This window comes from Thunnus maccoyii, chromosome 17 (assembly GCF_910596095.1).
Source record: "Thunnus maccoyii chromosome 17, fThuMac1.1, whole genome shotgun sequence".
NCBI lineage: Eukaryota > Metazoa > Chordata > Actinopteri > Scombriformes > Scombridae > Thunnus > Thunnus maccoyii.
In genome coordinates, this window is record NC_056549.1 from 2,157,096 (window position 1) to 2,173,017 (window position 15,922).

Below are 15,922 nucleotides of genomic sequence, written 5' to 3' on the forward strand. Positions count from 1 at the left end.
GAGAAAAACAATCCTCAAATTACAAATTGAAACAAACAGATATATCATATTTCCATCATGTTTTCTATGTTATTATTCACTGAGGTTTGACTGGTGTTTGTTTATCTTCCTCTGCAGTGGTGTCTACCTGGAGAATTAGCGCCACCTGCTGCTTATCTCGATGAACCAACTCCTAATATTCACATAACACATAATGGAAACACACTTAAATTTGCATTTTCTTTTGCTGATTTTCCAACAATTTGGTTAAAATTTGCAGCACATTTGGATGGAAACCTGCACCTCATTTTAGTGTGAATTCATATTTGAAGTTCTTATACTGGAGGTGCTATTGTTCCTTTTTTTTCCCCCATGGGCACCAGGGCCACCTACATAGCCAGTGCTGGCCCTGCCTGTTCATGTTTACCGCGCTGCTGGATCAAATGTGCGCTCACCGCTCTCATTTCGATTTCTCCGACAGTACTTGAACGCAGCGCTGCTCCCATCCTACGTGAATGCAGCACAAAGTGTTGAGGTGATCCATGGCAACAGAAGAGCAGCAACCAACCGCGGAGCCTGTCCTGCACACACTCACACACACACACCTTCAGTCTGTATACACTCTATGCACCGAGGAGGAGGAATCGCTCCTTAACGGCTCCCGCTGAGAAATTTCGGTATCAAGGTGACCGACCGGGAGCCAACCAGCTGCTGCTGCACATCAGCGCCAGGTGACCGCAGACCGGAGCCGCACCTCGGAGCACTGACAACGGCCACAGTCTGAACGGACAAGATGGGAGCAGCTAACGTTTCTGGGGCTTAAAACCACCAATTTTCATCCCCTTTTTTGTGCAAAATGAAAGCAATTTTAACAGTTTGCGGGCAACAACGGCGTCATATTTTTTGATTAATTATCTGCAAATATCCGCCACTGTCCCAGTCCTCTCCGCCGCTCGCTCGCTCGCTCACTGGTCGTCTCTCTCAAGCGCCGTCCACTTTATTATTACCGCACATAACACATCTCTCTCCTCAGCATCTGAAGCATCATCGTGAAGATGGCGACTGGGTCGGGTTGGCAGCAGTATTACTGCCCTGCCGGTCAGGGGAAATATAGTTCATCCACAGCAACCAGCTTCCAGTCTGGCATCGCCATGGAATATACCCAAGACCTGCACCTGAAGATGAGCAAGAAAATAGCACAGCTGACCAAGGTAAGAAGTGTTTATGTGAGGCCTATTCTTCACTAACTCAATACCTCTTGGGTTATAAGACCCTGTTCTTAACAGAGAGCTGGGAACCAGACTCCGTTAGGAATTCTTCTTATATTGTAATTAATCTCTCATTGGTGGAGACTGTTTATAGTTATAGTAAGATTTAGATTTTTTACTGAATATGAGGCATCCACTCGTACTTTCGGCGCTCATAAAACACACAAAGCTCCAATTTCTCCAACACGGTTAACTCTTTGAATTGGTTCACCAGCTGTGTTTTGGTAAACTGTGAAAAACAGGTGAACTAATAATTAACCCTTACATGCTGCCCATATTCCGACCCTCACTCTAATAATTAGTCCTTGTACCACATTTTGAACCACATATATCCTATCAGTCATTAATAAATGAGTGATTGATCCTTCATTAATGCTTCTTTAGGTTTGACACTGTTTGTTAATAGAGAAAATAAAATCACAATCACTCTATATTATGATCTTGTTATCTAAAATGAGAGAACATAACAGCCATAATTATTCCTATTAATTTATTGGAAGTGAAGGATGCAACAAATATATTTGAATGGTTGATTTCATTATAACCATTAAAAGCGACAATCAACACTGAGCCAGAACACCTTCTGTGTGATAAAATGTTTAACAGCTGCACAAAAATAAATAATTTTGAAATATTTCCATTTTTGTATATTCTGGCCCACTTTAGGAAGAGTCATAAAATGTCATTTATGGTGTTTTTTATTTCTTTCAAATGTCAAAATGGGTCAAATTTGAGCTGAACAGTATGTAAGGGTTAATAAAGCATATATACAGCATTAAAAAGCAGTCACAGTTTTCCTCTTAAAACGATTTAAGACACCTGATGCAAGCAGTCGACAAGCAAAGAAAACCTGAAACTGTCAAATTCTTTAACAGAGTTAAAATTCCTGATCTAATTAAATAGAAGAAGCTGCACAAATGGGAGAGATATCAGCTCCCTGAAGGCGAAACCGGTCTGTTCCGATGCCGCATCCATCAATAGCGGGGTCATTAGCCGTAACATTAATCAGACCAGTCATTAATCACCTATGCTAACACAGACTGTGCTGGCAGTTTGTTTTATTTCACCCATGTTAATGTTGTTCTGAGGCCTTTTTAAATAATTATGCAGCTAAATCAGGCATTTCCTCCAAACTTTGATCCTTCATGATGACAAGAACTACTTGAAAAACGAGACACAGACTGAATGTAAGACTCAGGTTTTCTGATTACTGCGTGTTTGAATATCTAAAAGTTGTACAATTCCCTTAACACTCCATTCTTATTTACTTAGTTTGTGTATTTTATTCCATGCCCTGCAATTCCCCTGCTGTGATACTAGTGTGTGTGTGTGTGTGTGTTGAATTACAGTTTATGTGCTTTTTGATGCACGTTGCTCTTAAATATTTATACTGTTAATATACAGTATTTTTAGATTTAGGAGCTCATGAGCAACAATCTGCTTTGGCCCACCAAACTAGGATGTTATTTTTCGACACTGACTGTACCTGTGGGCTTTCAAGGGCATTTCAAAAGTTTTCTACCCTGAAGGATCAGTGCTTTCATCTCTCACTTGCCAAAATGACAGGGTTCCAACTTCTAACGCGAAGCAGCACAACAACCTCTCTACAACACACACTCCGGGTCAAAGCACGTTTCTGTTCTCCAGTCATGTCATTATCTTCAAGCTGGAGGTGTATAGCGGTGCCTCACACACACACACACACACACACACACACACACACACACACACATTTTCCATGTGGCGTTTTTGAAGATGCCTCCTCCTTGCTCCTTTGCCGGTGAAGGATTTGACACCTCAAGTCAGTTATATCCTCCAAGGATTCTCTACTGACACTAACCATAAGATTTGTGCTCTCAGTATTTCTCTTTGTACTGAGGAAGTGGAGGCTGGGAAAAAAAAATCATAATTCAGCAGCCTTGGGCTAGGTGTGTGTGCCAAGCCGTAGTGCAGTATGGGTTCTTTAAAGTCACACTTTTGCCTTGTTAGCTAATTCTCCACATCATAACATGCAGTATACCTATTTAATAAGAGACGCAAAGGAAATTACAAACATCACTTTTTCTCTCATCTCTTTACTAAGTTTTCCCAGTCGGCTCCCTTCATATACAGCACTGTCATACCTGCAGCTGCTGCACAAGTTTCACACACAGTGGCAAAAATAAAAATGGCTTTTACTTTAAAGAAGGAATTAAAGTTTGGCCTCAGTGGCTTGGATTTAATTCATCATCCAGAGTTCAGCACATAAAGCATCAATTTGGCGATTTGCAGGTCAAAAGATGTCCAGATAACGTAATGTAATCCTCTTTGTCTCTGGTGGGACGTGAGGCTGCGCTTTGCCTCGCTCCGTGTTAGATCCAACTCCTTTAACTCACAGGTTGAGTTCAGTGCCAAGTTGTTTTTGGGGCCGGCCTCGCTTCCCTGACGGAGTCCGTCTCAGTGCGGCATCAGGGCTGCTCTGAAGACGCCGTAGCCATCGCATGCAGCGGCGTTTGATCTCCTGCACCAAACTGTTGCACTCAGTCATCTTGTATATCTGTTCATTTTAGATCTTCTCAGGCCAGAAGATGCAGCAGAAGGTATCAATCTTTTTCACGTCACTCACCAGCACTCTGAGCCATAAAACAGCACTGATTTCACATTGTTGTTGTACAGTCGGACCTTTGTTCTGAGGTTGTTACTGCTTTGACTTCCAGACACGCTGGAGCTCAGCAAAAGCGCCGTGAACCTGCCCACGTCTCGCTCTGAGGTCTGTTTGTGCTGCTGTAAAGATGTCTGGTTTAGGTTCAAACTGGGCTGAATTTAGTTGGAAAGTGAAAAACTTTTGGGATACAAATAAGTATTTCGAACACTATAATTACATGATACAGTTTCGTTGTTGCCACATTTCAACCTAAATATTTAGACATGCTTTGACCTGCAAATTTCCAAAAAAGAGAGGAGAGATTATGCACAAAACATTAAAGAAAGCTGCCATCAATGCCAACCAATCATTAATGCACAATGAATTTGTTTCACTGTTCAATACATTTCTTTTGAGGGATGGTTCAAGTGAAACATCCATGTTTTTTAAAAAAAATCTGGACACTGAAGCTTTTTGTAAGCCTCTGTCAAGGATTATTTGTACATTGTGGAATTAAAACTCAAATATTAACATCGGATGTATCATCGTGAAGTGTTATGCAGCTGTATGGAGTGTTTTTTCAGTTCAGGGTCAGATCACTGCTCAGCAACAGGATGGAAAGAGTTGACGCAGCTTTTTAAATGTCACAATTTAATTTTTATGTACATTTTGTCTCGTAATCATCAGTGTTTTTTTAATCTACTTAGTCTGTGACCCATTTGGCTGTGTTTTACATCAAATGTAACATTAAAGAGTCAAAGAAGAAGAAGAAGAAGGCTGTATTATTAAACTTTTTCATACAGTTATTTCTTTAAAGATGGCAGCAGAATATAACCAGGTGAAAGCTGAGGTGAACACTATTTCTGACTAGTATTTAACAACTAAAACAATGGGGAATGGTGTATTTTTTCATGTGTCGAGTCACATGATTCCCACACATTCCCACAGGCGACACATCTGAGCCTCGTATCTCCCGTGCCTTGTTGGATTAGGCCGCGGCTAAGCGGGGGGGAAACAGGCCGATAGCATTCAGGCCATCTGCTCACACTGACCGCTGATCTCTGTGGACTCGGCGCTGCGTTCAGGAATAAATCGGCAGCCTTGAAACCTCCCTCAGCAGACAACATCTTGTGTTCTTAGGTTGTTTGATTTATTTTTGCATATATCATTTTTTTTTTTTAAGTTCTAGCTGTCCTATTTTAAATGTCTTCAGTTCTGGCCTCGCTTTTGATGCAAACGCTGACTTTATGCTTTTGCAGGGATTTCATGCATAGTCAGTAAGTCAGTCATTGATTGCAATTCTCCTGTGGCATTGGATTTCATGATTTGTGATGCAAGACTTGCTTGCTGCCACCGTTATTTAAGACTTCTTGCAGTAATTTTTAATCCCACAAAGCTGCTTTCGGGCCTTTTGTGTAGCTCGGGCTCTGCAAGGATTTCTCTGTCATGATTTTTTTTTTTTTTTTTTTTTTTTGGAAAGCCGTATTTCAGAAGTTATACTCTCTGATGGTTTTGCATTTATTGTAGTGCCTCTGTCAGAAGGCAATGTAGGGTTTTGCTGCTATGGCAACAAGTTTTATATAAATTATAATTCAGGGCAATGGCGTGTAAGAAGTAGGCCGAGGATTTTTCATAAAAGAGTAAGCCTGATTTTGTAGCCTGTCAGGATTCAGGACTGAAGTTTCTGGTTATTGTCAGAGTCCAACAGAGAGGGCAGCATGTCATTTTGCATCGTCAGGAGAAAACGCTTTAAACAAATGTATTACTGAGCTTAGCTTGTGTGTGTGTTTGTGTGTGTTTGTGTGTGTATGTGTGTGTGTATGTGTTTCATCAGCAATGCCTGACTGACTTTAGTGTTGAAGTGAGTCAGAAATAGACCTTTGAGCTCTCTCTGTATTTCTGGACGAAGAGATTGAAAGCGACAGAGATAATGAAATACTGTACAGTGTAAGTGTGTGTGTGTGTGTGTGTGTGTGTGTGTGTGTGTGTGTGCAGAGCCAGCTCTGACCAATTTGACGCCCTAGGCAAGATTTTAGCTGGTGCCCCTTGCATTGCAGCCACTTCCACCGCCAACGTTCATACACTCACACAGAAACTGCAGAGCTTTATGTCTTTGAGATTTCCTTTATTTTAGAAGAAACAAACAAAGTATGAAAGCACTTGATGCTGCATCGCTGGGCTGGTCTGCAGGTGTCTGCAGGTGACCCAGGATTTGCAGGGTTTGGATTAAAAGATTTCAAAAGTGCATCTGAAGAGAGAAGCGGAGTATATGTGACCATTTGGTACTAAGCTACTGATGGTGAAACCCAGCCAATAATAGCACCATCAACAGTAAAAAAAATATGGACGTAGCCACCGTGACGTCACCCATCGGTCTGTGAACTCCTGTTTTGAAGCCTTGAGTTTGTGTTTTGACCGTCGCCATCTTGGATTTTTGGAGCCATTAGTGACCATATTTGGACGAGAGGGTGGAGCTGAGCATATCGCTAGCTGCTAGCTTGGTTAGCACAGTGCATTTACAGTCTATGGTTATCTGTGATAATGATAATGCTAATTTTCAATAGCTAGAAAAACACGCTTAAAACCATTAAAACAAAATCCGACTCCTTAGAGGGTCTTTTCTAGCGTTACACCATGGTTACCAACGTTGTTGCCGTGGTAGCATCTTGCCTGTGACGGCACCCACCTGCATTCAAAGCAGCCACGCCCTTAATTATGCACTAAGACCGTTGTTTGTACCAGGCTGTAAACATGTTTATTTCTGCTGTAAAGTTGGTCATTTTAACATGGGGGTCTATGGGGATTGACTTGCTTTTTGAGCCTCAAGTGGCCATTTGAGGTACTGCAGGTTTTTGGCTCTTCCATGTTAGCTTCATTTTTCAGCCGCTTGAGTAGCACCTAAGCCTCATTATAGCCCTTCACATTTTAAACACAAACAGTACGAGTAGACAGGTGGCAACTGTAACATCTCAAACTGCACCATGAAACTCATTATTATTATGCACATGGGCTGTGATGATCTCTATCTGCCTGCCAAAGGACAAACTGTCTTCAAATTTGGCACAAACATCCACTTGGACTCAAGGATGAACTGATTAGAATTTGATGGTCAAAGGTCACTATGACCTCACAAGACACGTTTTTTGGTTGTGACTCAAGAATTCATGTGCTAATTATGACAAAGTTTCACACAAACGTCTGATAGGATAAAGCGATGAAGTGATGACATTTTATATCCGAAAGGTCAACTTCACTGTGACATCATATTGTCCTGCAAAAACACTTTTCTGGCCTTTAATGAAACGCCATAACTCAGGAGCAGACGGGCAGATTGTGACCATATTTCACATTTGGTCAGATATTGAAGTGGTGACACTGATCTTGGTTCCCACCTTGAAACTGTGGTGACTTGTTTAGATCTTCTTTGCTGCTGTGAATTTGTAGCTTCTTCGCAGCAACATCCTTATCTAAAGCATCGTCTACTGTCATTGATCGGCTTTATTGGCCAAACATGTGAACACATACAAGAAAAATACACGTAATACCTTTTATTAAAGTCTTCACTACAAATATTATATGAGTCTGGACAGACATGGATGTAAACTGCAACCTGCATTTCTCTAAGGAACTCACAAATATGCATGAACACATGGACTCAATACATGATCAATATTTCAGTGCGTAACACATAAACTCAAGACATGTCCTAAACTGAGATGATGGAAGGTTTTGGTGTTGGACTCTGACTTAAACATTATCAGGCTGCGTTGGTCGTTTTGCCCTTAGAGTCATTTATTATTCATGCTTTTCTTCATCATGCATCCATCATCCCAAAACTGTCAAGTGTTGCTCTTCTTGCTCCTGCCTTGCAAAAAGATGGGAATCACAAGCTTACCCGTGTAAACAAAGCAGTTTTCTGATTTTATAATTGTTATACACCTTGTGTTTGTTCAGTACTGAAAGAGGGACTGGAAAGAAGAAACTCTAGAGCGGATAAAAAATGTGGAAAATTTTGACAGAATATACTAGTATTGTATTGGCTGATATGGGAGATATAAAACGTTTTGTGTCTCTACAAATCCTGTTCGCTGAGTGACTGTACCGGCTGAAAATACTGCTGAAAAAAACACACAAATACACAGTCATCACTTGGCAGCAACATTAGAGCCAAGATGCTTATGTGTGTGTGTGTGTGTGTGTGTGTGTGTGTGTGTGTGTGTGTGTGTGTGTGTCGATGCCATAATCCAGGGGTGGTAGTGCAGCGTAGCCCGGGCAGGGTTAGAGAGCAGATGGTCAGAGCAACACGACTCCAGACTTGGGAATAGAGGGATTTTACATGTGATACTGCTCATTCAAAGACAAAGCTGCAGTTTGCTGGTATTTTATGCCAATATTCAATATTTTTGATGTTTGAATTTTAGATTCAAATTTTTTTTTTTTCAAAATTGAAACATTTTTATTTGATAGATTTCCCCATATAGAATAGAAATTAAGTAGGAAATATCCAGAAATATGTTTATACATGTAAATATTCAGCTTGTACTCAAAAATGTTTTCTCATCAAGGTGTAAAATAGTTTTACTACTACAACTACTATTACTGCTAAATACCACATCTCCATCTACTACTGTTAGAAAATCGCTGGTCTTAATTTGGGTAACGAAGGGGGAGGTCGGGCTGTTAACCTCTTAAAATCCACAGGGTCGCCAGCGCCATTTGTAAGCGGCAGCATCACGCAGTAATGAGTAAAAGCAATTGGCACAATTTGGCCAATTAGAGATGATTGGAGAGGTTCAGTGACACCACAAACTAAAAACTCCCTAATTGACAAGATGTAGAAGGTTTATGGTGTTCTGCATAGTTGTGGCATAAAGCATGTCCTAATTATTGTTATTCAAATATGACTCATTATAAACAAGGACCAAAAAACACTTTCTTGAGCCTTATTTGAACTGATGTAGTTTTGTTTGTGTTTTAGCCACATGCTAAACAAACACATTACCAGAAACTAGAAGATGTCACTTGTCAAATGAAGCCTAATACATGCATCCTGGCCTTACAGATCTTCTGTTAGAAGCTTTTCCATGTGCCAAATAGGCAAAAATTCTATAAAAAGGATGGATGTTAAGGGGTTAAAACCTTGATAATATTCTCTTAATTCAATGAAAATTCCAAATGTATTCCCATGACACACATTAGAAGTAGTTACTGTAAATCAGCTACTGAGATGTTACTTACTGTGTGTGACTTTTTCTTTCCTGGAGTCTTTTTACACCGAGCGTTTACTGTAACGCTCTACGTGTGTGTGTGTGTGTGTGCGAGCGGTGTAAAAGATTCCAGGCAAGAGAGACGATAAAACAAGCTGAGTGACATCTCATTATAAGCTGCTCTTTCTAACAGAAAAACAGGAAGCGCAAAGGGAGGGAGTGATGTCACCGTTCTGGTCCTGAGAGTCTTCTCTTGAGGTGACAAACTGGAAAGATCGCCCCTCGCAGCGTGCTGAAGATACCGGCCGTGAATTTCAACTTTGTAATCTCTAAATATAATTTTTTAGGAGAATGAAAGCCCAGAGGAGATGTGTGTGTGTGTGTGTGTGTGTGTGTGTGTGTGTGTGTGTGTGTGTGCGCACGGCGGCCTGCTGCTGCTGCTATGGAGTACAGCTTATTAACCTCTGCAGGATGCTCCTTCACTGATTGTCACAATTCTCTGTCAGATTTCATTAAGATACGCCCACACACTCACATATGTGCACACACACACACACACACACACACACACACACACACTTCCTCTCATAGTGAAACACACATACACAGTGACGGGGAGCGAGAGCGAGATGGGGTATATCGGCCTCCAGCATGATCCAGTACAAATAAAGCTTTGCCGACATGCCTGTTGACACACACACACACACACACACACACACACACACACACAGTGGCTCATGGATTCACGAGGTGTGTACGGAGGATGATTTGATGAGTCATTCTTAATGTTTGACCTTGAATGTTTCCTCTGCCTGCCTTTCGGACAGCCAGAAGCCACATCGCTACTACTCCTCTCTGGCCCGTTTTCGTTGGCTGACGCAGCAGCCAATCGTGTCGCAGCAACAGGCGAGACATAGAGCAATGTCAACGCAGGATTGGCTGTCACATATACGCTTGATATATGTGACAAATATTCAGTTGCTTTAATGGAAAGTCTGTGTATTCCACCCCCAGTATGATGGAGACTCGTCTGTAAGCGCAGCCAGTGATTTTTTATTATTTGTTATGGGATGTCTGACCTGAGAACTCATTCCAGCGTGCCGCGGCGAGATTGTACTCAACCGACTGTAAAAGCTGCAATGAAACCTGCCTCACTGATTCACTGAATGCTAATGTTGATGTAAAGTTTGGGAGTTTTTAGTATAACATACTGAATACTGGTGGCTTGAATCTAAACCTGTTGATATCGTCTTTCCATCAGATCCATCACACTCCAACATGTTATCACTGGTTTGTGACTCATCAGTCTTGAACTTAAAGGATAGATTCACAGTTTTCCTCCTGTTCATACTGACCATTAGAAGATCCCTTCATAATGACCTTACAATGGAAGTGATGGGAGACAAAATCCACAGTCCTCCTTCTGTGCAAAAAATGTATTTAAAATTTTATCTGAAGCTAATATGAATGTTACAGTCTTTTTAGTGCCAAAGTCCCTCTTTTTGTTACTATACTTCCACCGCAGCTCAACAGGGAAACACTGTCAAAATACAAAGAGGCATTTTTTTACTAAAAGACTGTAAATGTGTCAGATATCCACTTTATTTGTCTAACGCAGACGGCTGAAGCTTCATATTATCTTCAGATAACCTTTTAAACATTTTTTTTCTCAAACTAAAGACTGAAGGTTGATTTTGTCATCACTTCGTTGTTTCAATGTTCATTTTGTTTGAAGACAGACTTTTGTGAACCCGTCCTTTAGTGTTGAAGAAGCTAAAGAAAAATATTAGTGTTGATATTTTAAAAGAAATCCATGTTCAAAGGCCCTCCGGTCAGTAGGCAGAGGAGTGAACGAGCAGGTGTATATAGGATCAGACAGAGAGAGAAAAAAGAAGCTGATCTTGTCATCATCTTTTCCTGCAAAAAGAACCCTCAGGTGTTTTACACCTGTCTGCTCCCCTTTCCCTCTCTCCTCCGCTTCCTTTTATTTTAACCTTGCTCTCAGTGTTCAGCTGCCCAGCAGAGAAGGAGGGATCTGTCTTAGCTGAGTGAATTTTCTAGTTTGCTCACAGACAATTTTTTTTTATCAGGAAATAAAGGAGGACCAGCGCTAAGAACAGGCCAGACATGGATACTTCCTTCAGTACTGTAAACCGGTGATGGGCCACAAATCGCCTGCAGCAAACCGAACAGCTTGATCCCACCGGGCGCGTCTGCGAAGCGTTGCGGCTGCGACGCGGCCACCAGAGCTGATCACGGCCACTCGAGTCAATGTTTGTGATTCCACCAGATGCACTGCGGCAACGTTTCAGAAGTGTCTCCGCTCTGCTCTGCTAAACATACGCACCTCGTCTGTTTCTGACAGAAGCCACGTCAAGCTGCACAGAGCAGATCAGCTGGACAGGAAGTCAGACACGGGAACAACGTAGAGCATCCGGTCAGTTTTCAAAATTAAACAGCCTGTGCCGACTCTCGATCGTATATCACATCACTACATCAACATCACCTTATAACCGGTGGCACCATGCCAGAAGTCAACCGGTCAGAGGATATTTGTCACCATGAGGTTCATCTTGGAAGTGGAAAATAACAAGATTTTATGACACCACTGCTGGTGCCAGGCTTCCTCTCCAGGTAGAGGGCTGGCTCTCTTCTCTCCGCCGCTGCCGGAGCAAAACTCTCGGCCTCTGAAATGCTCCCGGTTGGGTATGACGCCATGTGGAGGACGGAACAAAACTGCCGGAACGCGGCGCAGCTGTGCCCGGTGGGATCAAGGCATCAATCTGCACAGGACTGTTTAACTGTGAGGGCTTTCAGGTGATGTAACAGTCCTTGTGGTGGCCATATTGAACAGCAGCAGATGGTGGGCGACAGCAGCTGTGCAGAGCTGATTGTGTTTGTAGATGCACAACACAGACACATCACCACTACAGTTGGAATAGAAACAGTACATTATTGAACTATTTCTACATTCTGCGCTTTAATTGTACTGTTTTTGCCCAAGAAATGATCATTTCATTCATTCATAGCACTGTTTTAGCTATCAACAGTCTGTACAATCTGATTAGCTATTGATCACAATCCTGTTAGCATCTAATTTACAATCTAAACCATCTAAAACATTTCAAACCTGACCTGCTGATCGAGAGTCTTATAATTTGTGGTGTCTCAAATTTTATAACTTTGTGATCAAGTTTTCGTTATTTGCTCACAACTTAAATATTTGGGACATGCCAAACATCCTTTTATATATATCATTCCCATTTTCCGTCCAATAGATTTCAAAATAGCTGCTTTGAAGCCGTTATTCACTCATTCTTTTCGTCATACAACTCACGAGGCAAGATAGTGTCTAAACTGAAAGCAGAAACCTTTATACTGAAATTAATAAAATAGAAGGGAATAAAGGTAAACCAGAGGTATAAACCTGCACACATACCAACTTTAGTGTGAAAAGGTATGCATACATTTCTATATGGGTGCATTTGGCCTACTGAAAAAAACATATACAATCCATAATTAATGATATGTGTGGGCCAGGTTCCTCCATTTCATTTTATATCAAAATCTGTTCCTGTTTATTTCAGCTGAGGAACCAGCCTGGATGAATCTACTATATAGTCAACAGACAAATACATCAGAAAGTCCCACATTTATTAAAGGAGACCTATTACGCTTATTATTATTATTTCTATTTCTTTATTATTATTATTAAAAGTTGTCAACGTGTCAAATAATGAGGTAAACGTATGTAGCAGTAATCCCTGTGAGCAAGAAGCAGCAGCTTCAGACTGCTCTGAACACTTGGTTTCCAACAGTTTATCTACTTTCAGCCTGAGCTGACGTCGGCTGGTGATGGATTTATTTATTTATATATGGTCATCTGCTCCACACTAGGGGTGTGCCCGAATACAAATATATTATTCGGCAAAGCACAAATAGTGGGTTTTTTCGGAAAGAAAAAAAAAACATGTTAAATACCAGCGCACAGGTTGTTTACATCACTATCTCAGTGTCTCTCCTCTGCTCCGCTGTGACGTCTATCAGCAGGTCTCAATGAGGGGAGTCACATCCCCCTGCTACATGATGCACATTTCCTAATTTGGACACCACTCCCAGAGTTGGGGGTGTTCCCCAGAGATAAAGCTGAACTACTGACACAAGTGAAGTCCTCCCAAGGGAATACTTCATGAACACTTATTGTAACACTTTAATTTTCTAAAATTAAAAGCATAATAAAAACAAAAACAGGATTTTTAAACCTCTTTCCACTTTGAATTCGAATACAAACACAAAGAATTTTGCTGCCTCAACAAATACAGATACAAATACAAATACTGGGCTCTCTGCACATCCCTACTCCACACACAACGTGCCAGTTCATTGCTCTGCTCCGCTAACATTATGGTGTTTCTTCATTGTTTTTGGGGTAGTCATGCTGAGCCATGACTCCATTACACAGCAGGGAAAATTAAAATAAGTAGTTTACCTGTTGGAGGTGTGCTGGTCGTCTGCAGCTCTTCATCAAACATCGTCATCACTGTGGCTGTTTCTGCTTGTACTCTTTCTTCTTGAATTATTTCTAACTGATCCACTGGACAAAGAGCTCCTGATATCTCCATATGTTGTTATGTCAACTGGTTTTTAGCACCGCTAACGAAGCTCAGCTAATTCAGTGAGGAACATGTTTCACCTCCTGGAAATTATTCACTATAAAAGTCTGCCATTATTTAGTAATTTAAAAGCTTTTAATTTGAAGCAGTGAAGCAGGAAATGTTGGGGTTTGCATCAGCGGTAACTTAAACACAACTCTGATATGTAAAGCTGGCCAATCAGAACAGAGTGGGCTCAACAGGAGGGGCTTTAACTGCCTGTTAGAGACAGAGGCTGAACTGAGGGGCTGCATAAAGGGTCAGTATAAGATAAATAAGGAGTTTTTTTAAACTGTGAATCATGCAAAGCTACTCTAGTGGAGCCCAAAAATAAAAATTTAGAGCTGGAAATGAGCATAATAGGTTCTCTTTAATAAATACTCCACAGTATATACAGGTATTTACTTTCAGTACCATAAATGGGTAAATATCAGAATCAGCCTTCAAAAAGTGGTTCTGACTGAAAGCCCCTACAAAGTAAAGACCTCCCGACCTGACACCAGCCCACACATTTAACTGGAGGAGAGTTTTTTGGCAGACATTGTCAGTAGTGAGTAAGCATCAAGATTTTAGAGGCGAAAGTCTGTTTCGACTTTCTCTTCTTTTCTTGGCAGCTGTGTGAGTCTACATGGCCACCAGGGACCCGTCTTTACTCGCTGGGTTCTATTTCTATTTCTGATGGGAGAGACAGACAAAGAGCACCTGGCAGTTAACCCTCTTTTTTTTACCAATATCAAGAGTATCATTCAGATGGGCTTTTAGGACTCAGAGGAACAACATAGCTACAGGCAGTGCCTTCCACATTAGGCATCTGCTGAGCAAGGTAAACACTCTCATTCTCTACTTTCAGCTGTTAACAAATAAGGTTGACCTGTTAGATATATTAAATTCTGATATAATGATAATGAGTTACAGTACTTTCCAGTCATGAAAAAGGCAGTAGTAGTAGTGGAATGTAAAACAAATGATAGCAAGTTATGTGATGTGCTCAATATGCATCACTGTGCTGCTGTTTACATAAAATAATATCAAGATGTGTGAGATCATTTGGCCATATATCAGAATTTTCAGTTCAGTTTTCACTTTCACAGGGTCAGTCTTGGATTCTCCTCATTACATGCAGGATGTATAATTTTGAACTGCTCATGGCCAGCTTCACAGTAGAGGTCCGAAATATTAGTTTGAAATGTGGGAAACCCAAACAGACCCAGAAAGAGAGGGAACACCAACACTGGCAGCAGCGTGAAGCTCCGCCAATAAATGAGCACCTTCAGTCGAATAGAGTAGCAACACACATTTACTACACTTCACATTTCACACTCTTAATCTCACCCCAAAAACACAGTTTTTCCCACATTGATTATAAGGCATCATGTGATTCACTTGGGCATAAGACATCCTTGCAGACTCCTGGAATGGGATTCTACCTACTTAGACTGAATATAATTCGGACCTGTTTAAGACGTTTACCATGCACTGCAGACTGGTCTGTAATTACATTTCGAAGTAAGCAGTCATCTCTGTATATGTGATGTTATAGGCCTGTATTTTATGTCTTTGATACAATAGTGTAGGCAGAAATCACAGTGTGGGTGGGCACAGAGAAAATCAAGTGGGCCTAACCCATCCAAGACCAATCATACTTAATAGGTTCTGAAACACATGTTAACTAAAATAGGCCATTACAGCTATACTTGCCTGAATGCACCAGTTTAGTCATACAAGCCTTATACATCATGAGAGGTAATGTTACAAACACCAAGACGACCGCATCGCATAGCCTGGCATGGCAGCCGCACACACATACACGGAGTACAGTATTTCACTATCTCTGTCTCTTTCAGACTCTTCGTCCAGAAATACAGAGAGAGCTCAGAGGTCTATTTCTGACTCACTTCAACCCTAAAGTCATTCAGGCACTGCTGATGAAACACACACACACTAACACACAGATGGCAGATGCAGCAACATCAGCATAAAATCCAATTGTACACTCAACAAAATACCCAATAAACAATAATATTGAAAAAAGGCAATAAGCTATTACAGTCCAAAATGGTAATTTAGCTTACTTTTGATGATTACAGCAGGAGAAGACGGGGTTGAGCACTGAAATTATTTCATTATAGTCCAACGATTAAGTCTTTCAAAGGAGAGCAGGGACACTGCGTTCCTTGAAGTGCTGTACTCTAA

The 15,922-nt window shown here is 41.1% G+C and overlaps 1 protein-coding gene across 1 annotated transcript in view; it reads left to right on the forward strand.

Annotated features, from left to right (window-relative positions):
- Positions 1 to 427: 427 nt before the first annotated feature.
- The window catches only part of fam184ab (family with sequence similarity 184 member Ab), a 150,042-nt gene continuing 134,547 nt past the window's right edge, over positions 428 to 15,922 (forward strand). The window contains exon 1 of the mRNA XM_042389809.1: positions 428 to 1,190. Within this exon, the coding sequence (XP_042245743.1) occupies positions 1,035 to 1,190 (156 nt within the window). The 5' untranslated portion in view covers positions 428 to 1,034. The remainder of the gene's footprint in view (positions 1,191 to 15,922) is intronic.